This window comes from Pleurodeles waltl, chromosome 3_2 (genome assembly GCF_031143425.1).
Source record: "Pleurodeles waltl isolate 20211129_DDA chromosome 3_2, aPleWal1.hap1.20221129, whole genome shotgun sequence".
In the NCBI taxonomy this organism is placed as follows: domain Eukaryota; kingdom Metazoa; phylum Chordata; class Amphibia; order Caudata; family Salamandridae; genus Pleurodeles; species Pleurodeles waltl.
Window position 1 is genome coordinate 188,024,989 of NC_090441.1, and position 26,480 is coordinate 188,051,468.

General features: G+C 49.3%; 1 protein-coding gene across 6 annotated transcripts in view; it reads right to left on the reverse strand.

The window, feature by feature from the left end:
• PRKAG3 (protein kinase AMP-activated non-catalytic subunit gamma 3) overlaps positions 1 to 26,480 on the reverse strand; it is a 313,220-nt gene that overhangs the window by 110,934 nt on the left and 175,806 nt on the right. For all 6 annotated transcript variants that reach the window (XR_011202029.1, XR_011202032.1, XR_011202031.1 and 3 more), the window contains 3 exons: positions 17,946 to 18,027; positions 6,465 to 6,523; positions 5,797 to 5,842 (listed from right to left, as the gene is read on the reverse strand). Coding sequence is in view for 1 of the 6 variants with exons in the window: in XM_069227140.1 (XP_069083241.1) it covers positions 5,797 to 5,842; positions 6,465 to 6,523; positions 17,946 to 18,027 (187 nt within the window). In the remaining 5 variants the exon portion in view is untranslated. The remainder of the gene's footprint in view (positions 1 to 5,796; positions 5,843 to 6,464; positions 6,524 to 17,945; positions 18,028 to 26,480) is intronic.

Genomic DNA, 26,480 nt, shown 5'->3' on the forward strand with positions numbered 1-26,480 from the left:
ACGTCTCCACTCACACCTGCATGCACACCACCATCAGCCAGTACTTCCATCACCAGCACACCCTCCAGTACAGTCCGCACACGTGCAGTCACCACCCCCACTGCCATTTACACGTCCCCTGTGTCCTCTCCCAGTGTGTCTGTCACCCCCTCTTCCAAAACACACAAACGCAGGCAGCCACCCACCCAACAGCCATTCACCTCACCACAGCCTACGTCACAAGCACCTGCACCCAAAGACAGCACACTTGACTCTCCTACAACCACATCCTCTTCCTCCACTCCCATACCCACTGCACCTACCCTTCCCATTGCTCCTAAGAAACTTTTCCTCTCCAAAGTTAACCTCTTTGCATCACCTGACCCACCCCCTCCATCTGTTAAGAGTCCTAAGAGCACCTCAGCCACCACCAGCCCTGCATCGAGGGCGACCATTGTGCACGGGTATTAGAGTCCACCTTTTCCGAGTGCAGATACATCGGCCAGCAGCAAGGGGACAGCCAGCCCACCCCCTGGGAAGAGAACCCGAAAAACAAAGGGCCGGCGCGAGAAGGCTGAGACGGCTGCCACCAAGGAGCGTAGGGGAGGCAAGGGCCAGAGAGCTTCATCGAAGGAGGGCAAGGGCAGCAGGGCAGAGAAGTCAGCCAGCAGGCGCGCGGACCAGGAGGGCCCCAGGAGGGCCCCACCAGCCCCATACCGGGTGTGACGGAGGACACCCACGGGCCCAGGACTCCATCACAGGAGGGGCCAGCAACCGCACGGTCGGAGGGCGACTAAGCGGGGAGTCCTGGCCAGGTCTGGCTCCCTTGAAAGACAGGACAAGCACTGCTGAAGAGGGCCCCGCCAAGACAGGCACCGCTGAAGAGGGCCCCGCCAAGACAGGCACCGCTGAACAGGGCCCCGCCGTCTCAAGCACCGCTCCGCTGGGCCCTTCCTGTCAAGCACCGCTCCGCTGGGCCGTTCATCTCAAGCACCGCTCCGCTGGGCCCTTCCTGTCAAGCACCGCTCCGCCGGGCCCTTCATCTCAAGCACCGCTCCGCTGGGCCCCGCCATCTCAAGCACCGCTCCGCTGGGCCCTTCATCTCAAGCACCGCTCCGCTGGGCCCCGCCATCTCAAGCACCGCTCCACTGGGCCCTTCCTGTCAAGCACCGCTCCGCTGGGCCCCGCCGTCTCAAGCACCGCTCCGCTGGGCCCTTCCTGTCAAGCACCGCTCCGCTGGGCCCTTCATCTCAAGCACAGCTCCGCTGGGCCCCGCCGTCTCAAGCACCGCTCCGCTGGGCCCCGCCGTCTCAAGCACCGCTCCGCTGGGCCCTTCCTGTCAAGCACCGCTCTGCTGGGCCCTTCATCTCAAGCACCGCTCCTCTGGGCCCCACCGTCTCAAGCACCGCTCCGCTGGGCCCTTCCTGTCAAGCACCGCTCCGCTGAGCCCCGCTGTCTCAAGCACCGCTCCGCTGGGCCCTTCCTGTCAAGCACCGCTCCGCTGGGCCCTTCATCTCAAGCACCGCTCCGCTGGGCCCCACCGTCTCAAGCACCGCTCCGCTGGGCCCCGCCGTCTCAAGCACCGCTCCGCTGGGCCCCGCCGTCTCAAGCACCGCTCCGCTGGGCCCTTCCTGTCAAGCACCGCTCCGCTGGGCCCTTCATCTCAAGCACCGCTCCTCTGGGCCCCACCGTCTCAAGCACCGCTCCGCTGGGCCCTTCCTGTCAAGCACCGCTCCGCTGGGCCCCGCCGTCTCAAGCACCGCTCCGCTGGGCCCTTCCTGTCAAGCACCGCTCCGCTGGGCCCTTCATCTCAAGCACCGCTCCGCTGGGCCCCGCCGTCTCAAGCACCGCTCCGCTGGGCCCCGCCGTCTCAAGCACTGCTCCGCTGGGCCCTTCCTGTCAAGCACCGCTCCGCTGGGCCCTTCATCTCAAGCACCGCTCCGCTGGGCCCCGCCGTCTCAAGCACCGCTCCGCTGGGCCCTTCCTGTCAAGCACCGCTCCGCTGGGCCCTTCCTGTCAAGCACCGCTCCGCTGGGCCCTTCATCTCAAGCACCGCTCCGCTGGGCCCCGCCGTCTCAAGCACTGCTCCGCTGGGCCCTTCCTGTCAAGCACCGCTCCGCTGGGCCCTTCATCTCAAGCACTGCTCCGCTGGGCCCTTCATCTCAAGCACCGCTCCGCTGGGCCCCGCCGTCTCAAGCACCGCTCCGCTGGGCCACGCCGTCTCAAGCACCGCTCCGCTGGGCCCTTCATCTCAAGCACCGCTCCGCTGGGCCCCGCCGTCTCAAGCACCGCTCCGCTGGGCCCTTCCTGTCAAGCACCGCTCCGCTGGGCCCTTCATCTCAAGCACCGCTCCGCTGGGCCCCGCCGTCTCAAGCACCGCTCCGCTGGGCCCTTCCTGTCAAGCACCGCTCCGCTGGGCCCTTCATCTCAAGCACTGCTCCGCTGGGCCCTTCATCTCAAGCACCGCTCCGCTGGGCCCCGCCGTCTCAAGCACCGCTCCGCTGGGCCACGCCGTCTCAAGCACCGCTCCGCTGGGCCCTTCATCTCAAGCACCGCTCCGCTGGGCCCCGCCGTCTCAAGCACCGCTCCGCTGGGCCCTTCCTGTCAAGCACCGCTCCGCTGGGCCCTTCATCTCAAGCACCGCTCCGCTGGGCCCCGCCGTCTCAAGCACCGCTCCGCTGGGCCCTTCATCTCAAGCACCGCTCCGCTGGGCCCTTCCTGTCAAGCATCGCTCCGCTGGGCCCTTCCTGTCAAGCACCGCTCCGCTGGGCCCCGCCATCTCAAGCACCGCTCCGCTGGGCCCTTCCTGTCAAGCACCGCTCCGCTGGGCCCTTCATCTCAAGCACCACTCCGCTGGGCCCTTCATCTCAAGCACCGCTCCGCTGGGCCCCGCCGTCTCAAGCACCGCTCCGCTGGGCCCTTCATCTCAAGCACCGGTCCGCTGGGCCCCGCCGTCTCAAACACCGCTCCGCTGGGCCCTTCCTGTCAAGCACCGCTCCGCTGGGCCCTTCATCTCAAGCACTGCTCCGCTGGGCCCTTCATCTCAAGCACCGCTCCGCTGGGCCCCGCCGTCTCAAGCACCGCTCCGCTGGGCCCCGCCGTCTCAAGCACCGCTCCGCTGGGCCCTTCATCTCAAGCACCGCTCCGCTGGGCCCCGCCGTCTCAAGCACCGCTCCGCTGGGCCCTTCCTGTCAAGCACCGCTCCGCTGGGCCCTTCATCTCAAGCACCGCTCCGCTGGGCCCTGCCGTCTCAAGCACCGCTCCGCTGGGCCCTTCCTGTCAAGCACCGCTCCGCTGGGCCCTTCCTGTCAAGCATCGCTCCGCTGGGCCCTTCATCTCAAGCACCGCTCCGCTGGGCCCCGCCGTCTCAAGCACCGCTCCGCTGGGCCCTTCCTGCCAAGCACTGCTCCGCTGGGCCCTTCCTGTCAAGCACCGCTCCGCTGGGCCCTTCATCTCAAGCACCGCTCCGCTGGGCCCTTCATCTCAAGCACCGCTCCGCTGGGCCCCACCGTCTCAAGCACCGCTCCGCTGGGCCCCGCCGTCTCAAACACCGCTCCGCTGGGCCCTTCCTGTCAAGCACCGCTCCGCTGGGCCCTTCCTGTCAAGCACCGCTCCGCTGGGCCCCGCCGTCTCAAGCACCGCTCCGCTGGGCCCCGCCGTCTCAAGCACCGCTGGCCCATTGACAGTGCCGGTTCTGTGTCGAGCTGGTGTTCACGCTGCACTCTGAGCACCCTGCCTCCTCCAATACCTTTGGAGTCGGTTATCCATCTGATGGACTGTGGCTTTGCACTCCCCAGGATGGCACAGTGGGCAATCCACCCACTGTAGAGACTTGAGAGACTGTGGCTTTGCACTCCCCAGGATGGCACAGTGGGCAATCCACCCACTGTAGAGACTTGAGAGACTGTGGCTTTGCACTCCCCTGGATGGTACAGTGGGCATGGAGGCCCCTCGTGGATCTGGCGTCGTGGACTCCTGTGGCTGAGGTGCCCCCCCTTCCCTTCCCCCTGAGGTGCCTGTAGTTTTATCATCTGATGCCCCAGCAGTGTTCTCTCCAACGGTATCTGGTCTCCTGTGTGGGCTTTGCCCATGTGTTTGTGGACATTGGCCCACGGACTGTGGAACTTTAACAAAATGAGCTGGACTTATTGCCTATGTATTTAGATTTCGCACTGTTCATTTTTTTTTTTTTAATATTTCATATAGATGATTTTCCATGACTTCAATGAACCTATTTTATACATAAATTGTATTATCAGTTTCATTATGTCTTTGCATTTTTCCAGGGGGTTTGGGGGGTGACACTCTGAGTTGTTGCTCTGCATTGGTGTGTAGATAGTTGGGGGGGTGGGGGTGGGGGGGGGGGTGTTGCGTATGTGTGTGCCCGTAAGCTTTCCTCCTCCTCCCTCTCCTGTGTCGTAGGTGCAGTACTCACTGTTGTCGTCTGCGCAGGCGTTCGTACTCGTGGTAGATGAGCAGGTAGACAATAGCTGGTAGGATGTTTAATTCGGGTTCCATGCTGTCCAGGTTCCTCGTGGAGTGTGTATAGGTGAGCGTTTTCCCGTTCGTAGTCTGTTTCCGCTGTGTTTTTATCGGCGGGGCTCCCGCCCCGGAAAAGGTGGCGGATTGGTGAGTTGTGATAGGGTGGGCGTACATTGTCTGCCGCCTGCCTGTTGGCGGTGACCGCCGCGCTGTTTGTTTGTCCCGCCGTGGCGGTCGGAGTGTTAAAGTGGCGGGCTGTGTTGGCGGTTCCCGCCAGGGTCAGAATTCCTTTTTTTTTACCGCCTGCCTGTTGGCGGGTTGGCCGCCGCTTTATCACCGACCGCCAGGGTTGGAATCACCCCCAAAATCTTTCTTTCCTGCTCTTTTATCAAGAGAGGTCAACCACTTCAGATGCATTACTTGACCCATTACAGAGATTACAGAGAAAACATTAATGATTCAATTAACTACAGGTAACAAGCCTTTGACATAAAGCATCTATGTTGCAGTAAACTCAGTGCTTAATTTGTGCCTGTGGGTTCTGGTGCTCAGCACCAGCACTTAATTGTTTACATTGGCACTTATGACAGTATGCCACATGGGGGAGCTCTTTGTGTAATTTAGAGATGAGCAGAGCAACAGCTGTTCATTAATTCAATATACATTAACATGGCTAATCCCTGCTGTCCAAGCCCTTCCTATGGCTTTGGGGGCCTGGAATAGTCTGAATTGCCACACTGGTAGGAGTTTGATAGTTAGTAGATGTGTAAGTACTGTTGTTGGCAACACTGGCAGGGGCAACGCGTGGTGTAATATGAAGTCGACTCCTGACCAGGGCCCTGGCACTTATTTTTTCACAAATTAAGCACTGAGTAAGATGTTGAGAGGGTCTGATGCTGTACCTGGGTTAACTTCCTCAACCAGCCAGGAAAAGGCTTCTGTTCTGTTTCATGATGATGCTAATGAGATTGGAATAACAGTTTTCATCCCAGTTGCAAAAAAGTCGTCACATTAATTTTGGCGAAGGAAGAGTTTCTTACATTAGGCTTTCATTCAGCGACTAACTATCAAGACTTGTGGCTCGACAATTTCCAGAAGAAAGAAGGTTTAAAAGTAAGGAGGAATGATTTCTCATCATTATGGGTTATGATCCTAAATAAGGGATTTGAGATACCATCTAAAGTATAATAAGGCGGATGATTTCGTATATAGTACAAGTTACAGCGGGGGATGTTGCACAAACTCTAAAAACTTGTATTCATACTTTACATGCCACATGGCCTCCGAGACATTTCACACGTGTACAGACCACACCTGCGCACGATTGATTCTTACCTCGCCACGTTTCGATTTTGTGTTCCTCAATTTCGTAGATTTGTACCTGTGAAATGTCAAAGAAATTGAGATTTGTGAGGTGAAAAAAGTATTCACCTGTACTTGCAAAAATACCAATTCTAATAAGAACTCACTACTTTAACCTTTTGCATGACCTAAGTGTGTCTGACCATGGACAATGCTCTCTCCGATCTATTCTCATAGCTGTATTACCAAATATATTAGCAATGGGAGTGGTTTACGCATAGCTGCATATTCAAGGCCAGTTTTACACAGCTTTCATCCATGAGTAAATGTGACTTAGGGCCTGGTATCCAGGTTACGGATACTCAATCTGCGATAGGATATAATGGGATCGTAGTACAGCGGACGGGATATGCGTCACATCTGTGACCGAGTAACCCCCTCCACAAAACTCTAAATCAGGCCCTTACTCTTGGAAAGTCAGACGTAAGTCAGGAGTAAGGCACAGGTACTCACAAGAAGATTTTTGCAAGTAGAACATTTAGTTACTGTGGAAAGAGGGCACACACTTATTTTCAGTGTTGTGGGCAGAGCTATATTCCTCCTACTCAGACTTGCAGCCATCACACACATACACCCATCTGCTCACATCAGCATCCTCAGACATGAGTCAACAAGCCGCGGACAGCGGTCGGCAGACTTACCAGGGGAGACTTGTAGTACCGGTGCAGGACGTTGATGAAGTCTGTAATTGTTAACATCCCTAGGGAAAGAGAAGCAGGAAGTGATAAACAGGGACAGACAGAGCCTGACCAATAGACAAAGACACAACCAAGAAGACTGAGCAATCTGAGGTTAGACTGACAGTCTGCAGTACAGAAAATGATTCTTTATTTACACCTAAGTCTTTATTTATCCATTCATCCCTCCAGCATCTTCATGTGTGGAAGGAGTGGGTCAGACAGGCGAATGCAGGTGGATAAACAGGAAAAGATAGACTTACACTGTCAAGAGAGCAGACTTACACGTGTAAGGCACTGATGTAGTGCTCATTGTGTTTTCCTATCAGGTTATGTTTGTGTTTACATCTGTGCTTTAAATAAAGGAATAACATGAAAAATGACTCCGTCTGTTATTTGATGAGCTAGCCCTGGCCATGGATGGGAAGTGACCGCCACAGGTGGCAGACGCGGGAAATGGAAATATGGTGGTCATGAAAGCCCTGCATAATGCACAAGAACTTGTCCCCTAGGCTGCCCCAGGGACAAAAAAATCACTGCAATGCAAAGCGTATGCTTAATTAATTTTAACACAGGAAGTTAAGGAACAGGAAGTGGAGTACAGAAGCAAGGCACATTAGCTGCAGAAACTTATGAAAACAGGAAGTACACTCCTTCACAGTATAGCTCTTGTAAGGCAGGAAATCCTTTGCATGAAGGAGGCAAGTTGGTCTTGGGAAGGAAGCAGTTATCCAGCATTGGCGCTCACTTCAGAAGATGCAGTTCAGCGAGCTGACATCATGCATACATGTCGGCGAGGCTCTTATCATGTGGGCCTGACAAAGCTGCATGTCAGCAGGAGCCATTCTCAGCCAAAGAGTACATAGGGGGTCATTCCTACCCTGGCGGTCCGAGACCGCCAGGGTACGGGACCGCGGGAGCACCGCCAACAGGCTGGCGGTGCTCCTAAGGGCATTCTGACCGCGGCGGTATGGCCGCGGTCAGAAAGGGAAAACCGGCGGTGTTCCGCCGGTTTTCCGCTGCCCTGAGGAATCCCCCATGGCGGCGCAGCAAGCTGCGCCGCCATGGGGGATTCCGACCCCCTCACCGCCATCCTGTTCCTGGCGGTTTCGACCGCCAGGAACAGGATGGCGGTGAGGGGTGTCGTGGGGCCCCTGGGGGCCCCTGCAGTGCCCATGCCAATGGCATGGGCACTGCAGGGGCCCCCGTAAGAGGGCCCCACTTTGAATTTCAGTGTCTGCATAGCAGACACTGAAATTCGCGCCGGGTGCAACTGCACCCGTCGCACCCCTTCCACTCCGCCGCCTCCATTCGGAGCCGGCTTCCTCGTGGAAGGGTGTTTCCCACTGGGCTGGCGGGCGGCCTTTTGGCGGTCGCCCGCCAGCCCAGTGGGAAACCCAGAATGACCGCCGCGGTCTTTTGGCGGTTCCCGCTCACCCCCATAGTGTGGTGGTGTACAGCTGTCTGCAAATGTGGCAAGCAAATCCCGGTGATAAACTCCATGAAACCCACACCTGGCCCACTTCACTCATGAGACCAACACCTGGCCCACTGTCGGCACAGGGCAGTAGGAAGACAATGGGGGTTATTACAACTTTGGAGGAGGTGTTAATCCGTCCCAAAAGTGACGGTAAAGTGACGGATATACCACCAACCGTATTACAAGTCCATTATATCCTATGGAACTCCTAATACGGCTGGTGGTATATCCGTCACTTTACCGTCACTTTTGGGACGGATTAACACCTCCTCCAAAGTTGTAATAACCCCCATTGAACGTCTACATCTCATGACAGAAGCACCAGCCCAAGAACATGTTCATGTAGTTGACAAAAGGCAAATAAAGAAGACAGCAACGGTAGATCTGCAGGTCAGGAGTCACCCAACACGCTTTGTACTTGACAGTGGAGCCACGTGCAACATCATGTGTGCGTTGGAGTAGGAAAAAATGAAACACAAGCCTCCGCTGTTGCCTTCCACTGTTGACGTTTTTACATGGGGTGTGAAACGCCCCATAGTAAACGTGGGGAAGTTCATGGATACGCTCATGTATAATTACACATCTGTGAGAGAAGAGGTACATGTCCTATGGGGAGACATTCCAGCACCGTGTCTGCTCAGCAATGTCACTGCACAAGTGATGAGCCCCCTTGCTATGACGTATCACATGGCTGAGCATCACAACACCCTACGATAACATGGTGAGATCCTCAAAGGGTTTGGAAGGCTGAAGAACACGCAAGTCACCCTTCACATCCACCAAGCGAACAAGCCAGTGGCTTAAAATCACTGCAGAGTCCCTATGCACCTACAGTCACCAGTTGAGGAAGAATTAAAGAGTCTGCTAGCTCAAGACACCGAGCCCGTGTCGTGGCTGTGCCAAAGAAGAACACGCAGAAAATCCGAATCTTGTCCACATGCGTCTACTGAACACAGCCATCAAAAGAGAACGACACCCAGGCCCTCACCTAAATGACATGATCAGCCGCCTCACTGGGGCCTTTGTATTCTCCAAGCTCGACCTATTCAAGGGCTAACATCAACTGGAACTAGACCCGCAGTCCCACTACATCACCACATTTTCTACTCACCTAGGACTATTTCGTTACAAACGATAAAGCTTTGAGGTGTCATCGGCAGCAGAAATATTTCAGAAGATGATGAGACGAGTGATTCGGCCTGTAAAGAACTGTCTAAACTACAGCGATGCAATCCTAGTATTTGGTCGCACAGATGATGAACACGACTCTGCACTGCGGGAGGTATGCAAGCAGTTGAAAAACGGCTGGCCTGACACTGAATGAAGACAAAATGCAAGGTGAGAAAGAGAGAACTTGTTTTCTTTGGACACATCATCTCCCAGAAAGGGATGCGGCCAGGACCCAGCAAGGTAGAAACACTCTGCAAAACTCGGTCTCCGGTGGATGTAGCAGAGGTGACATCATTTCTGGTTTTGGTGAGCTACTGTGTTCGTTACATCAAACATTTTTGCCACAGTGGAAGGCTTCATGAACTGACCAAACAAGGGCAGCCTTTTTACTGGACCTCGAACTGTGACAAGACGTTCAAGGACATTCGGAAGGCCATCACAGCCATGGACCACCTTGCGTATTTTGATGCATCCTATGCATGGAGCTCACCGTAGATGCCAGCCCAGTGGGGTTAGGAGCCATTCTCGCACAACACAAGCCCGGAAGAGACTCACCAAGACACATCATTGCATATGTAAGCAGGAGCCTGTCGGAAGTAGAGCAAGCATACTCCCAACAAGAGAAAGAAAGCCTAGCAGTGGTCTGGGCATGCCAGCACACCCACATGCTCATCTACGGGAAGCCATTCACCATTGTGACAGACCACCAGGCACTGGTCACAATCTAAAGCAACCTCAATGCAAAAATTCTACCGTGCATTGAAAGGTGGAGAATACGCCTAATGGACTATGAATTAAAAATAGTGCAGAACCAGGGAAGGAGCACAACCCTGCCGACTACAAGTTGTGACATCCCTTACCACAGACAACAGAGGCATCCCCCATGGCCGAGGAATACATAAACTTTGTGCTGCGACAAAACACACCTATCTCAATAACGTTGAAAGAACTGGTACAAGAGACGATTCCTGACATCACGCTACAGTCAAAACACTCATGCAACGACAGAGGTGCAGACATGTGACGAATGGTAGGCCGGGAGATGAAGGAATCAGGGGCAAAGGAATACTTGCATTCAAACAGATACATGGGGTGTGTTCGGGGTACATTAGAGGACATTTATTAATTAATGTAATTGCAACATTGACTGTCACAGGTATAATTAGCACAAAATACCTTCAGCACCAATCCACTTGTAGACCTGTTGGTTCTCTTCCATATTGAATGCACCTTTACAGTGAAGGAATGCTGGACAAGAAGCCTCAACATTTTTACCTAAACACAGTGCTTAATTTGTGCCAGTGTTTTCCGGTACTTGGCACAGACACTTATTTGGAAACACCTGCACCTATTAATAAGAATACACCACATGGTGGTGCTCTGTGTGTAATTTATAAACTCAGTTCATTAGTGGAGCATTTAATTCTTTAATTTATCTTTAAAAAATGATAAAACTCAAACTTTGGTCCTCATTATGAGGCTGGCGGTCCAAGGACCGGTGCCGGAGGCCACCTTGCCCAGCACTATCATACCGATGGTGCTGGAGTGCTACAATATTGGCCTCAGCGGGAACACTGTAATACGCTCAGGGGTGGGGATGCCACTGGTATGACGGTGGCATCCTCCCCACAAGTTTGGCAGTTGGCTCGTCCGACCGCCAGACTCCTAATGAGGCCCTTAAAACCTGAAGTTTAAAGTGGCATGTGGGTTGCACCAACTGCAGCGGACCTAGGAGAAATACTTTGGCCCTGGCACTTAATATTTTGCAAATTAAGCAATGCCTAAACAACCCCTGAAGTTACCAAATTATTTACATGCGCATAGCCTGTCTGATGTCCAGGGTACGAAGAACTCCAATGCATGAGCCATGTTCTCATGTTCAGTTTAACCACTGAAAGTGGGAGTAAGAAAAAGTATTTAGAATGAAGAATCCTAAACTATAATCCAGGCCCAGGAAGAGGAATAGAGGTCCCTATATTGAAGAGGTCACTGTGTGCTATTTGCAACTATTCTTGACGATTTAATGAGACTTTTAACGAGATTATGCAGCCCTTCCTGAGACAAATAAACTTTGTCTGGAAGGTATGAGGATCAGGTTTATCACCAATCTAAACACCAGACAGGGTCTCTAACCTTTTTAATAAAAGCTACTTATGTTGATGAAAATCATCCAGAGCTATCAATATTATTAAAATGTAATACTGACCACATCAGACATGTTTACATGCTTGTTTTAACTATAATCTTTTCAGTTTTTGTAGGCTTGGCTACACACAGGAGAACTACTTATGGGTAGCTTGAGAGCTACTAGTAGCTCACCAGCTACTCGTTGGAGACCTAGTGTCTCATTTTGATTGGCAGATGCTCTGTTGATGTCCTCTCAATGCCCTTGTTATTTCGAGTGAGGGTGAACACAGTATTCATGATGGTGGAGCTTCCACCAGCTCCTCCATTCAAATTAGCATCCTTTGTATCCATGTCTGTCGTGGCACTGGACAGGAAAAGTCCAGGAATGTCTCCCGCGTACTGAGAGCACACTCCTAGCACCTGGGAGGACATTAAGCTATGTTATTTGTCAGGATGGACTCCCACTCTGAGTGTCAGTATAAGTGACAACGGTTTGGTTGTGCTGGAATGGCAGGTCTGCCACCTCATCCTATTCCTCTGAAGCTGCTCCTACCATGGGCCTGAAAGCCCTGATTAGGGAAAATGTCCACCGACTGGACAGCACCTCGAGATTTGGCAAACCAGCTACTGTTGTTGTGGCTGCCACTGCCTTCGCACCAAGAGCCGTACTACAGATATCCTACAAAGATAGTTTTTTCAACTTGAGCAAAATATTTGTGCATCTAAGATTAAATAAGAGGTGGTTTCATAGGACAGGCACCCTCAGGGAGAGAGTACCGCCACTTTTGAATTTTTATTTTTAAGAACATTTTTGTTTGATTTTCATCAGAAACAAAAACACAACGTTCAATGGTCCACGCAGGGAAACTGCGTCAAGGATGCATGTCAGTCACTGAAGACCTGTGACCTCTCTCTCCCCCTCCTACTTACAAATCCCTTCCAGTCCATAATAGGACCACCATGTGCCCCACACCCTGGCATATTTCTTTGGGCATACCGTTGCGGCATAAATACAGAGACTTTTTAAGGCATGGACAAAGTAGGCCCTGGTCGAGGGCCCTAGCCTTTCAGGGGATCCATGATAGACCCAGCTCTGCTCTGCAGAAAGTCTTGTCCTGATGACCTTCAATAATCCTTAAACCGATTGTTTTAAATACAGTTTTCCTTTAATTATTTTTTAATGGGGGTGACATGTGAAAGTCTATTAAGGACATTTTGCAGAGAAATGTTTGTTTCATGCAACATCCATAAAAAAGTCCATGAAACGTTTCTTTTAGGTCAAGACAGGACCTCAAATATGAGAAATTGGAGGGTGTCACATAGATCATTTGCAGTAACATTACTGAGCTGCTGCTGTGTTACTACATTGAAAACACACGTCACTATCCCAGAATATTAGATGTAAACACATTTAGAATTTGGACCAGTGCGCATGTGCAGTGTCAGTGACCTGGCCAAGAAGGGCGTGAAGGAGAGGGAAATTGATCATAAATTCAAAGCTGCTCCAAAGAGGCCCCCCACAAAAAAAATCCACTATCCCAAGGGCCCCCACAATCCTAAAGATGTCCCTGTATAAATAGGTTTCTTCAGCTGCCAATTCTTTAATTCGAAAGGGAGAGCACCAGCACTTCTCGCTAGGAGTGCAATACTCTCAGTGGGGGGCTACCAGCACTGCAGCAGCACACAGGCACTCTGAGCTGGTGACTGTCTGCACTGTTGTATTTCCTTTTCAAGCACGGAAGAAAAGTGCAGACTATACCGGGCAATCCACAAAATGTGAAGTGAGTGTACAAATGATCCTGCGTGCGCAGTGGGCAGAACCACAATACACACGTTTCCTGTGACTGCTAAATTCACGGGCAAAGAAAGTAGGAGACAACTTCTCACCCCTCTTTGTTTCAGGGTCCAACCTCTGTATTAGAAATGATAACAAGCTAACTTTCAGATTCCTGCCCCTGTAGCCCTGATACTGGAGGGAATCTAACATCACGGTTGGCGTATTTTGAACAGTCCGTATCTGAAAAAAGGCCTTTGCACCACAGTTGAATCACTTTTTTTTATGCAGCACTGGCACTAGCAGTGCTCTACACTTGCTCCAGATTTACAAACTGACGCATTGGGCCCAATGTGTCAGTTTGTAAGTACTTGCGCCAAATTATACCTGCACCATGTATAATGTATGCAGGGTAGGCGTTCCCAAGGAAAAAGCCATGCAGAGCTGACGCAGTGAAATTGACAACATTTCATTGCTTTATTCCGTGACTTCACTGTGTCACAATTTTACTGCCTGCTCAGAGCGAGCGTAAAATTTACGCAGGGCCTTTATCTGTGGGGACCTCCTCGCATTGCTAAAGTGGTGTCATTTTGTGCGCCATGGAGCTCTGTATTGTAAATACAGCGCATCCACGGCGTCATGAGGGGGTTGTAGGGAAGCACAAGAAATCTGATGGATCGGAGCTGATGCATCAGATTCTTCTAAATGAGGCTCTTAGTTTCCACTGCAACAAAATTAAATAGAAAAAGGGTATGCAATGCCTAAATAATCACTGTGCGAACAAGACTGCGTTGCACTTTTCACTTTCTTGTGTCTAGTTTTTCACTGTGCCAAGCACACCAGGCAGGGAGAGCCGACATCCCCTGCATGCTGGTGATGCGTCCATCCTTAATCACTTTCATATAACAGGTCAACTTCCTTTTCCTCCTTTAGGGCAAAGTCTTGGACTTTACCGATCATACAAAATACAGACCAGGTGTACTAAGGGTCACAAAATGTGCTTTTTTTGCAATTCAAAACAAATTTTGCAAACTGATCATATCATAGGTCAATTAAAAAACTAGTGAATCACAAGGGGTCACAGAGGACCTGGCAAATTAATATTAAGCAGGCAGACAGTGTGAGTGACTGCAACCACAGGGATGGTGGCCTGCAAGAAACTGAAGACCACCATCCATGAGTGAATTCCAACTTACACTCTTCAAGAAAAAAGCAGCCTATTTTCTTGAAAAAACTGGTGCAACTTTTGAAAAACAAGATTACTCTTTTTAGGAAAACTCAGGGGGAGCATACTGTGGCCCCATTTATCTTTGTCCATCAGGTAGAATCCCAATTCGGTGGTGCATAACTCATCAATGCTGTCTGAATGCATATGCAGTTGTTAACTGCATTTGCAGTTGTTAACCATTGATACATTCCTTTCAGAATTGGAAACAGAAGGGAGACACCCCTTTCATGCACTGTCCTATTTGTGATTCGGAAAGGATGGCAAAACTTCGTTTACGAGTCAGAAAGAATTTGCAACTCTTGAAAGGGAAAAGAAAAGCCATTTTGCAAACGCAAACCCAGATGTTGAGTATCACAGAGTCTGAGATCTCAAAAGGTCTTCTAACATCAGGCCTAACAATTCCCTCAAAAACTAATACATTAGCTGTGCCACCTGCTCAGTTAAGGATCCCGACATATATGCACGTGGTACTCACTCCATCCAGGACGCTAACATGTCTGCATATCTGCAAAGGCCTAGCACCTTGCTCGGAGAAATGGAACATCATTATTCCATGTCAATCATCCTAGTGTTGGCGTGGCTTTAAATGGCCTCATAGATATGGAGTAAGGGAAGGCAGTGCAGATTGCTGCGTTGCCTTGCTCTGCGCAAGAGAGGTGTTCCATGGGCATTGCACTATGTTTTCCCAAACAACACCCATAGGTTTTGAAGCATCCCCAGATTTACCAACCCTAGTAAACCTGAGGATGCACTGAAACCTTGCGTCTCCCCAGGTGAGGTGCAACGAGGAGAGATATCCTTATTTCTCCTCGTTTTTCCTCTTTCTATGCGTGCTGCATTGTGCAGCACACAAAGAAAGAGGAAATCACCTCCCACGATTGTCTTTGTGCAGGAAGGTGCCCCTTCCTGCACAAAAAAAATCCTGCCTTCGATGCAGTTCGTGCTAGGCAGCCCATTGTGCGCCAGGGCAGGAGGAAAGGACAGGAATGCACCTATGCTCTTTAAATACTGCGCATTTCTGCCCTTTCCAAGGAGCACAGTGCAGTGCAGGAAAGTGACTTGCTGTGCTGCACTGCACCACTGTGTCTTAAATCTGGCCTCAGTTTGTTCACAACTCTTATGTAGATGCAGGAGAAGCTCTCGTCTTTGTCCTGAGCACTTGTGGTGCACGCTGATATCCCATTCAAGGAACTTGTGGCGGGGTTTGTGGCAGGCGACAAGTGTGGGAAGGCTGTGCAAGGTGTCACAAGACGGTGGTTGTTTGAAGGGAGAATGCCTTGGCCTCAGAGGTTATTGCAGTCTGACAATCTGGGCGCAGTGGTTACCCCTGCCTCTAGAGCAAGTTGAGACCAACCTATCATGGCCCACCTCTTCCTGTTGGGAGGTTTCAGCCCGCCTCTTCCTGTTGGGAGTTTTCAGCCCGCCTCTTCCTGTTGGGAGTTTTCAGCCCGCCTCTTCCTGTTGGGAGGTTTCAGCCCACCTCTTCCTGCTGGGAGTTTTCAGCCCGCCTCTTCCTGTTGGGAGTTTTCAGCCCGCCTCTTCCTGTTGGGAGTTTCCTGTATTAAACAAACACAGGCAGTTCCCTATTTGTGCCTCATTAAATTGTACATTTTTCGGCTTCTCCCCCTTCATTCATTCCAGATTAGTTTCAGCTTAGTCCTTCCTGCTTCTCTTCGTGTTTTCCAACCTCCAGGGCTGCCTCCCAGGGCTCTGCACTCTCCAGCTGTGCACCATTTTATTTTTTCATAATTCGTTCTTAGCTATGGATTTGCAGTTATGCCTTTGTGATTTTTAATTGGGGTGCTATTAAGCTGCACTTTCAGGGTACATCCTTCTACTTCTGGAAGGGGTCACAGCTACTTCAAGAAGGCTTAGCATTAAAGTCCCTGCTTCCAGTGCTGGACTCCTTTCTTCTGTCTGATAACCCACTTCTTACGCCTCATCGTTGGCTGGAGAAGTGATGTCGCCAAAGAGGAGGACGCCTTACATGGAACCACAAGTTTCTGCACTGGAGGAGACTTACACTCCAGAGGCTTACCTTGAAAAAACCTTTTAACCTTATGGATTCTCTATTAATTCATTTTAATGGACTATTTTGCTGGTCATTGTGCTGTGTGCGGTCGGGAATGATTCTTTCAGTCGTGCAAACCCCCAAAATGTGGGTGCTTTTAAGCCACACATGTCAGTTAGAATGCAAACGGAAACTAGTTTTCCATCACCGCGGATACCTTTTAACACCCCAATAAATCTCTCAGCCCACCTTTGCCTGAATGAAGATCTACCACCTAGTCTCAATAAAGGATTTGAAAAATTGCAGCAAAGTTTTAAGGGGCATATTTACAAGTCCCTTGCGCCACATCAGTTTCATTTTTTACGCTAATGTGGTGTTCGGTTGGCATTTCCGATGCACCATATTTACAAAGAGGCGCAATGCTTGCATTGCAGCACTTTGTAAACCCTTGTGCCACATTATGCCTGTGCCAGGCATAATGTATCCAAGAGGGACGAAAGACCACTGGGAGGCCCTAAAAAATGGCTCAGTAAAATCTTGTAGATTTTGCGTGATTTTTAACGCCTGCATAAGGCAGGCATTAAAATGACGCACCCATATAAGTCTATGGGCCTCAATTTACCTTACAGGATTAGCGCCATTATTTTTGGCACTAATCCTGCAAAGTGCCACAATAGCATAAACTTTTTTTGACACTATTGTTCTAATGTGCGCCGTAGGGTAAATATGGTGCACACATGGTGTCGTTAGAGTGGCGCAGGGCAACGCAACAAAAGTGGTGCATCAGTAGTGATGCACCACTTTCTTGTAAATACGCTCCCAAGTTTGTTATCAAAAGATTTCAAAAGCAATCTTTTTTTATTTGTTTGGGCAGTATATGCATTTCCTTTGTACATTTGCCCAGCCTCTGCCTAGTGACACATCTATTGGTGACCATGGGTCATAACTACGGCAATCCTCTGTTACTAACCTCTCTTCATCATTCACCTTCTTCAGTCTCCTTTTAACTTCATCCCAGTTTATCACCCAGCTTCAGTTTTCCTCACAAAGGTGGTGTAATGGACTATGTTCTACGAAGATCTACGTTGGCCAAATCCATGACACACGTTCTAGCTATGCGGCACTTGATACATTTATATATAATGACTATGAGGGAACGATTTACATTGTTGGTGGCTATTCTGCATATCTGCCTTACTTTAGGCCCTTGCGGTCCTCTGGGCTACAAAGTTAGTGGTAGAAAAAGAGGTTATTCCCAATAGGTTCAGAGGGTTTAATGACAGGCGGAAGTGATGGAAGTGGAGGTGGGGAGGTTATGGGGGTGGGTTGTGGTAAGAGCAGAAGGCTTGACTGACACATGATTGACCCAATCTCCTCCCAAGGACCCACTACAGCTTCGGCATGATGGAAAACCTCAAATCTCAATGTAGTTGCTCCAACTTTGGTGGGAACACAGATGGGACTGCACCAAAAACAAGGACCATTATGCCCCCTTGTATCACGCTTGCATCTGATCTTTCCAATGTCCAACAGATCTCAACAACTTATGCATAACAAGAGTCCTCAAATCCTTGCACAGATAACTAGCAGGTGGTGCCTCTGACCTACATAGATGAATGTTACCAGATGAGTTACAATGATACCATAACACTTACCCACAAAGCTCTGCTTTTTGCTGTCCCAGAGAGGAGCGGCCCTCACACCATTGGCCACCAGTGCAAAAAAAGCCTTTTTTATCTGCACAAAGGGATGAGAGAGAGTCTAAGTTATCGCAAGGCACTGGAAATGGCTCATTGCATGCATTTGTGAGGTGGTGGGTATTGGTGGGCTCAGTTATGCACCCTGATGGTCAAGTCTCTTAAGGATGGTGAGCTTTTGTGGGCTCGCTCATGCACCCTCACGTGTCTCTTCACTGGTGCATAATAGAGGATCCGCAAACCTTCACACATCCCCAAAGTGGTGAGGATTAATGGCTCACACATGCACCTTGTTACCCACACATCACCAGGTTGGTGAGTATTGGAGCACTCACTCTTTCTCACTGGCTCCCACACAGGGTTGTGAGTAACCACCACCATTACACATCTCTGGGCTAGTGAGTGTTGAAGGACCTTCACCTCTCCAAGGTGGAAAGTGATAGACGACTCTCTCATACACTCCAATACTCACACGTCTCCAGGGTGATAGGTTTGTGAGGATTCATTCGTGCATCTTCTCCTTCATGTCACCAGCATGGTGGATCTTGGAGGACTCTCTCAATTTTACATATTTTACGTTCCCCATTATATGTGGCATCCTATTTTGACCACTTTTATCACCAAGTTTTTGTAATAGTTATGTGAACCCCTCATAAATAGACAAAACATAAACTGGAATTCAAGTAATTTGCAGACAGTACAAAAATCCCGGTGCATCTTGATGAAAAAATAATACATTTAGCCCAAAATTATATTTTCATTTGAGGTACATCACAAATTATTAAAAAAGAATCACAAAAGTTAACATTTATCATTGATTTTATGATATAATTTAACCCTTGCACAAGACAGGATAGTAGTGTTGCATTCTTCACCGCTTTTATCACAAAATATTAGAAATATCCTCTTCTTACAACAGTAATTATTTCATTCTTACAACAGACGACACGTATTTTGCGAGTTACTTCGCTTGCTCAAGGGAGTAAATCTGATAAAACAAACCTATCTAATGTCATAGGTATCAGGCAACGGCCCTCATTATGGCCCTGGCGGTCCGAAGCCTGCCAGGGCCTCTGTGGCGGTGTCACCGCCGAGAGGCCGGCGGTGAATACCGCCAAATTAGGAGTTTGGCGATTTGGCCAAAGCCAAACCGCCACGCCTCCACCCGTCCTGCCACATTACCAGCACCTCCAGCACAGCGGAAGGCGTGATACCGCTAGTGAAAAAACTGGCGCTCTTGCACCCTGGTGACAGGAATAAGCATTCCTGTCACCAGGATACACTCGCACACACATGAACTCACATACTCCCACATACAAACACATACCCACAAACTTGCGTCATACACCCCCATTCACACTAACATACATACACAAACACCACATTCACACACGCATTCACACCCCTCCCCCAGCACATACATACATTCACACCCCCTCTCCCCTGCGCTGCATATACGCACCCACCCACACTCCCCATTCACTCACACAATCACGCACCCCCTCCCCGTCCACTCACACAAACACGCTCCCTCCTCACCCCTTCCACTCACACAAATACTTACCCCCTCCCTGCCTACTTACACAAACACTCACCCCCTAACCGTCCACTTACACAAACACTCACCCCATCCCCTTGTACAAGCACTCTCCCCCCTCCCCTTCCACTTACATACACATGCACACGCATACACACACTCACCCCTTCCATCCGCTCAATCACACTCACGCACTCACCCCCTCCCCATCCACAAGCATTCACTCACCCTCTCTCCCCGTCTACAAACACTCACCCCCCACCCCATCCACAAACACTCACTCATCCCCCACCCCATCCACAAATAATCACTCACACACACAGACATGCACCCACAAACACCCCCGCATTCACGACATTCACACACACACTCACACGCGTAGACACACACACACACACACCCTTCCCTGTCGGACGATCCACTTACCTCGTCGATCGAGGAGGTCGTCCGGGAGGGGACGGGTCCTGGTGCTTCCACCGCCAGCAGAGCCTCCCCATCTGGACACTGCCACACCGTATTACGGGTTGTAATACGGTGTGCGTTCTCTTTTTGGCATGGCGGTACCGCCTCTGCACCGCCAACCACCAGCACGACTGGTCTCGGAATTCCACCCGATTTTGGGCGGAATTCAAAGATCAGTCGTATTAGGGCGGTATGTCGGTGCCGGTAGCTTCAGCGGTCTTTGGAAAAGACCTCTGAAGTTGTGATGACGGCCAATGTTTGTTAAACATTATTAGTACATACAATTGATGACTCCCAAGACTATGAAACGTTATTAAGTAGAGGTGTTCCTTGACCCATGAAAAATTGATTAGAAATCATAATGTCAGTTTTAAACTACATTCTCTCAAAAGCAAGGATGGCTAACAGTAGATTGGCATAGTACCCATGGCGAACTGCACGCAAAGTTCAATAATACATGGAGGCATTAATGGACCCTATGGACATTATTGGAAAGAGAACACATACATTTAAACACTCACAGTGACGAGTGTGCAGACACCTAAGTTACATTCACAGATATATTCATTATTATACATTAAAACTAGACTTCAATGGCATTGAGCCTAATCCCAGAATCCCAATAGTCCACTGAACTTTGAAACCATGATCTCTACCTACTTACACAGTCAATGCTGACTCATAATAATACAAAAATATACCACATACTATCACTCAATGCTTTCAATATGGCAGTAATCTGAAACTTATCGAGACAAGTCAATTATACATAATTGTACCGCGCTCCTCGATTATTGGTGATGAGTTTACATGTATGTTAAGTGTAAAGTCTTCATGAAACTATAATACAGAATCAAACATATCAGAACTGTATCAAAAGAATCAAAATGTTGATTGGTATGTATCAGATATTACCACAGAAAGCATTCAGACTGTGGACACATAGCTCACTGTCTGTTTCCAGTCAACATTAATAAGCACTCTCACCTGGACTATCCACAATCTTCATCAAAATAATAAATCATTTGGATACAGTCAAATTCATCTACATTCACCATTAGTATCATTCTTCTAAAAAGTTCAATGATACCGCCCATCAGAATCCATTATAAAGCACAATTTTAATAAAACTAATTGGGTGCTCAAGAGAAATTCAGGGCCTGGTTTAGAACTCGGCTTACTACGTTACAATGGTGACAGATATCCCGTCCGCCAAAATCTAAATCCCATTAAATCCTTATATTTCAGCGGATGGGATATCCGTCACTGTTGTGATGGAGTAACCCACCTGCTGAGTTCTAAATCAGGCCCTCAGTCTTTCCTATTCTGTTTTATAATACAATACTGTCCAGACTGTCAACAATAAATTGAAAAAGAATGTTAAATGTTTTTCATACAAAATCAACAATGTATGGACTTTTTTTTTATTTTTTTAAAATCATACATGATGCACCGCAAATGTAAATGTAACTTATGTACGTAATGCATCAGAAAGGTAATTACTGTTGATGGTACATATTGCTAGTTAACTTTCCTTTATTCTCAGACAATAATATATCACAAATAGACCTGCTTTAAAATTGTCTAGCCGGGGTTTGGTCATGGACGAAAAAGAACTGAGCAGCTAAACAGCAATAAACCTGAACCCCTGGTAGCTGGGACTTCGAGCTGCAACAATATATAAACATAAGCTCCCAAATAGCACAGCTGCTTGGTCAAACCACCACACAAAAAACACATGATGAAAACTCTGGGGTGCTGACTGCATGATACCTTTAACAGACAACATATATTGTATCCATGACAGAAAACATTACTTTTCACTTAAGAAGTTTAATAAAATGTTACGCTTTTTAGTTCATTTAAGGGATTGTAATTGGGTCAGTAGTCAATGCCAGGTTGTATGAAGGTTCCGTACCCAACATGAGGATTAATACAGACAAGTTAGCGCGCCTTCAGAAGAAGCGAGCATTAGAGGAATCATTATCACCAGAGCCCTCACACACCTCCAGGATGGTGATGTGATATCCTTATTATTAAATGAGGGTGGGCAAGGTAGCAATTTAATAAATGTGTCTCTTTCAGGTACATGAGCTTACACTGAGTAACACAACTAAAGCATTAAAACAGCACCCACGCAATATTACAGTCAAATGCCAATCAGTACAGCTCCTAAATATTTTTTTAAGGAGGAAAAATAGAATAACAAGAACAAATTGGCAAAAATTTATAAGGGGATCAGTAGAGATGAATTTTCGAATAAAATGTCAAACACAAATAGAAAACAGTGAATGTTGACAAAGTCAGAGTTAATCTTTTTGCATTACCAAAAGCAGCCACAGAGGCCACTCTTTCACCAAAAATGAGAAACCCTTGCTAGTATACTCTGCTTCCCTAAGCAGACAGGCGGGGACGGCAGTGTCACTTGCCTAAAGACTAGGGGCCAGATGTACCAAGGGGTTTTACCCATTCTGTGTCTATGGAAAATGCTTTAGTACATATGGCCCTAGTACTCTCAAACCCTTGCATGGGCTGAAGGGGAAAGCAGGCAGGACTCGCTCCTTTCCCCAGGTTCTTCATGCTCTGTTCTAATCTAAGTGAAGTTATGTTCTTAAGTATCTAGGTTTATAGCCTTTCATACAGTAGCCACTGGCTAGTGATGGTCTTTTTACTGTTTTAGAGTCCAGAAAGCCCTCTTTGGGTTGTCTTTCAAGGTGCAGGACCCATGGCCGCTGTGCGGAGCTCACTTCCGCACTCTCAGAGTCAGAAAACCTCCCCTCCCATCACAGCAAAAGACCCAATAAAATGGTTTTAGGGCTAAATCACCCTTTTCAGGGAGTGGATGAAGGCTGAGAATAGGACAGGCCTTTTCCAAAGGTGAGCTCATACCCAAGCCCTGCTTAGGGTCTCCATGCCACTATCAGAGCTCCTTTCTGTTCTTTATGTCCATCAGCGCCTCCCCATCCTCTCAGCCTCCTGGATAACTAGGGTGAATTCCCTTCATTAGCATCCTCCTGCCTGTCAGCCACAGCTCTGCCAGCAGGATGTCTGCTCCCACAGGTCCTCTCATTTCCACTGAAAGTCACAATCACCCAATTTCTTTAGCAGAGCTTGTAGGAGGCTGGACTGGCCTGTAGAGAGTACCAAGGGGTACTTGCACCTTGCACCAGGCCCAGTTATCCCTTATTAGTGTATAGGGTGTCTAGCAGCATAGGCTGATAGATAATGGTAGCTTAGCAGAGCAGCTTAGGCTGAACTAGGAGACGAGTGAAGCTCCTACAGTACCACCAATGTCACTTGCACAATATCATAAGAAAACACAATACACAGTTATACTAAAAATAAAGGTACTTTATTTTTATGACAATATGACAAAGTATCTCAGAGTGTACCCTCAGTGAGAGGATAGGAAATATACACAAGATATATGTACACAATACCAAAAATATGCAGTATAGTCTTAGAAAACAGTGCAAACAATGTATAGTTACAATAGGATGCAATGGGGACACATAGGGATAGGGGCAACATAAACCATATATTCCAAAAGTGGAATGCGAACCACGAATGGACCCCAAACCTATGTGACCTTGTAGAGGGTCGCTGGGACTATTAGAAAATAGTAAGGGTTAGAAAAATAGCCCACCCCAAGACCCTGAAAAGTGAGTGCAAAGTGCACTAAAGTTCCCCAAAGGACTTAGAAGTCGTGATAGGGGAATTCTGCAGGAAAGACACAAACCAGCAATGCAACAACGATGGATTTCCAGTCGAGGGTACCTGTGGAACAAGGAGACCAAGTCCAAAAGTCACAAGCAAGTCGGAGATGGGCAGATGCCCAGGAAATGCCAGCTGTGGGTGCAAAGAAGCTTCTACTGGACAGAAGATGCTTAGGTTTCTGCAGGAACGACAAGGGCTAGAGACTTCCCCTTTGGAGGACGGATCCCTCACGCCGTGGAGAGTCGTCCAGAAGTGTTTTCCCGCCGAAAGACCGCCAACAAGCCTTGCTAGCTGCAAATCGTGCGGTTAGTGTTTTTGGACGCTGCTGTGGCCCAGGAGGGACCAGGAAGTCGCAAATTGCGCCAGGAGACAGAAGGTACGTCGAGCAAGACAAGGAGCCCTCTCAGCAGCAGGTAGCACCCAGAGAAGTGCCAGAAACAGGCACTACGAGGATGCATGAAACGGTACTCACCCGAAGTCGCACAAAGGAGTCCCACGTCGCCGGAGAACAACTTAGGAGGTCGTGCAATGCAGGTTAGAGTGCCGTGGACCCAGGCTGGACTGTGCACAAAGGATTTCCGCCGGAAGTGCACGGAGGCCGGAGTAGCTGCAAAAGACGCGGTTCCCAGCAATGCAGTCTGGCATGGGGAGGCAAGGACTTACCTCCGCCAAACTTGGACTGAAGAGTCACTGGACTGTGGGAGTCACTTGGACAGAGTTGCTGGATTCAAGGGACCTCGCTCGTCGTGCTGAGAGGAGACCCAGGGTACCGGAGATGCAGTTCTTTGGTGCCTGCGGTTGCAGGGGGACAATTCCGTCGACCCACGGGAGATTTCTTCGGAGCTTCTAGTGCAGAGAGGAGGCAGACTAACCCCACAGCATGCACCACCAGGAAAACAGTCGAGAAGGCGGCAGGATCAGCGTTACAGAGTTGCAGTAGTCGTCTTTGCTACTTTGTTGCAGTTTTGCAGGCTTCCAGCGCGGTCAGCAGTCGATTCCTTGGCAGAAGGTGAAGAGAGAGATGCAGAGGAACTCGGATGAGCTCTTGCATTCGTTATCTAAAGTTTCCCCAGAGACAGAGACCCTAAATAGCCAGAAAAGAGGGTTTGGCTACCTAGGAGAGAGGATAGGCTAGCAACACCTGAAGGAGCCTATCAAAAGGAGTCTCTGACGTCACCTGGTGGCACTGGCCACTCAGAGCAGTCCAGTGTGCCAGCAGCACCTCTGTTTCCAAGATGGCAGAGGTCTGGAGCACACTGGAGGAGCTCTGGACACCTCCCAGGGGAGGTGCAGGTCAGGGGAGTGGTCACTCCCCTTTCCTTTGTCCAGTTTCGCGCCAGAGCAGGGCTAAGGGGTCCCCTGAACCGGTGTAGACTGGCTTATGCAGAATTGGGCACATCTGTGCCCAAGAAAGCATTTCCAGAGGCTGGGGGAGGCTACTCCTCCCCTGCCTTCACACCATTTTCCAAAGGGAGAGGGTGTAACACCCTCTCTCAGAGGAAGTCCTTTGTTCTGCCATCCTGGGCCAGGCCTGGCTGGACCCCAGGAGGGCAGAAGCCTGTCTGAGGGGTTGGCAGCAGCAGCAGCTGCAGTGAAACCCCTGAAAAGGCAGTTTGGCAGGACCAGGGTCTGTGCTACAGACCACTGGGATCATGGGATTGTGCCAACTATGCCAGGATGGTATAGAGGGGGCAATTCCATGATCATAGACATGTTACATGGCCAAATTCGGAGTTACCATTGTGAAGCTACATATAGGTAGTGACCTATATGTAGTGCACGCGTGTAATGGTGTCCCGCACTCACAAAGTCCGGGGAATTGGCCCTGAACAATGTGGGGGCACCTTGGCTAGTGCCAGGGTGCCCTCACACTAAGTAACTTTGCACCTAACCTTTACCAGGTAAAGGTTAGACATATAGGTGACTTATAAGTTACTTAAGTGCAGTGTAAAATGGCTGTGAAATAACGTGGACGTTATTTCACTCAGGCTGCAGTGTTAGGCCTGTGTAAGAATTGTTAGAGCTCCCTATGGGTGGCAAAAGAAATGCTGCAGCCCATAGGGATCTCCTGGAACCCCAATACCCTGGGTACCTTAGTACCATATACTAGGGAATTATAAGGGTGTTCCAGTAAGCCAATGTAAATTGGTAAAATTGGTCACTAGCCTGTTAGTGACAATTTGAAAGAAATGAGAGAGCATAACCACTGAGGTTCTGATTAGCAGAGCCTCAGTGAGACAGTTAGTCACTACACAGGTAACACATTCAGGCACACTTATGAGCACTGGGGCCCTGGGTGACAGGGTCCCAGTGACACATACAACTAAAACAACATATATACAGTGAAAAATGGGGGTAACATGCCAGGCAAGATGGTACTTTCCTACACAACCCCCCCCCCAAACGAAGGACAATAAGACTAGCCATGACCTGATGAGTCTTCATTGTCTAAGTGGAAATATCTGGAGAGTCCATCTGCATTGGAGTGGCTACTCCCAGGTCTATGTTCCACTGTATAGTCCATTCCCTGTAGGGATATGGACCACCTCAACAATTTAGGATTTTCACCTTTCATTTGTTTTAGCCAAAGTAGAGGTTTGTGGTCTGTCTGAACAATGAAGTGAGTGCCAAACAGGTATGGCCTCAACTTGTTCAGAGCCCAGACCACAGCAAAGGCCTCCCTCTCAATGGCAGACCAACGCTTTTCTCTAGGGGTCAACCTCCTACTAATAAAAGCAACAGGTTGATCCTGGCCCTCAGAATTAAGTTGTGATAGG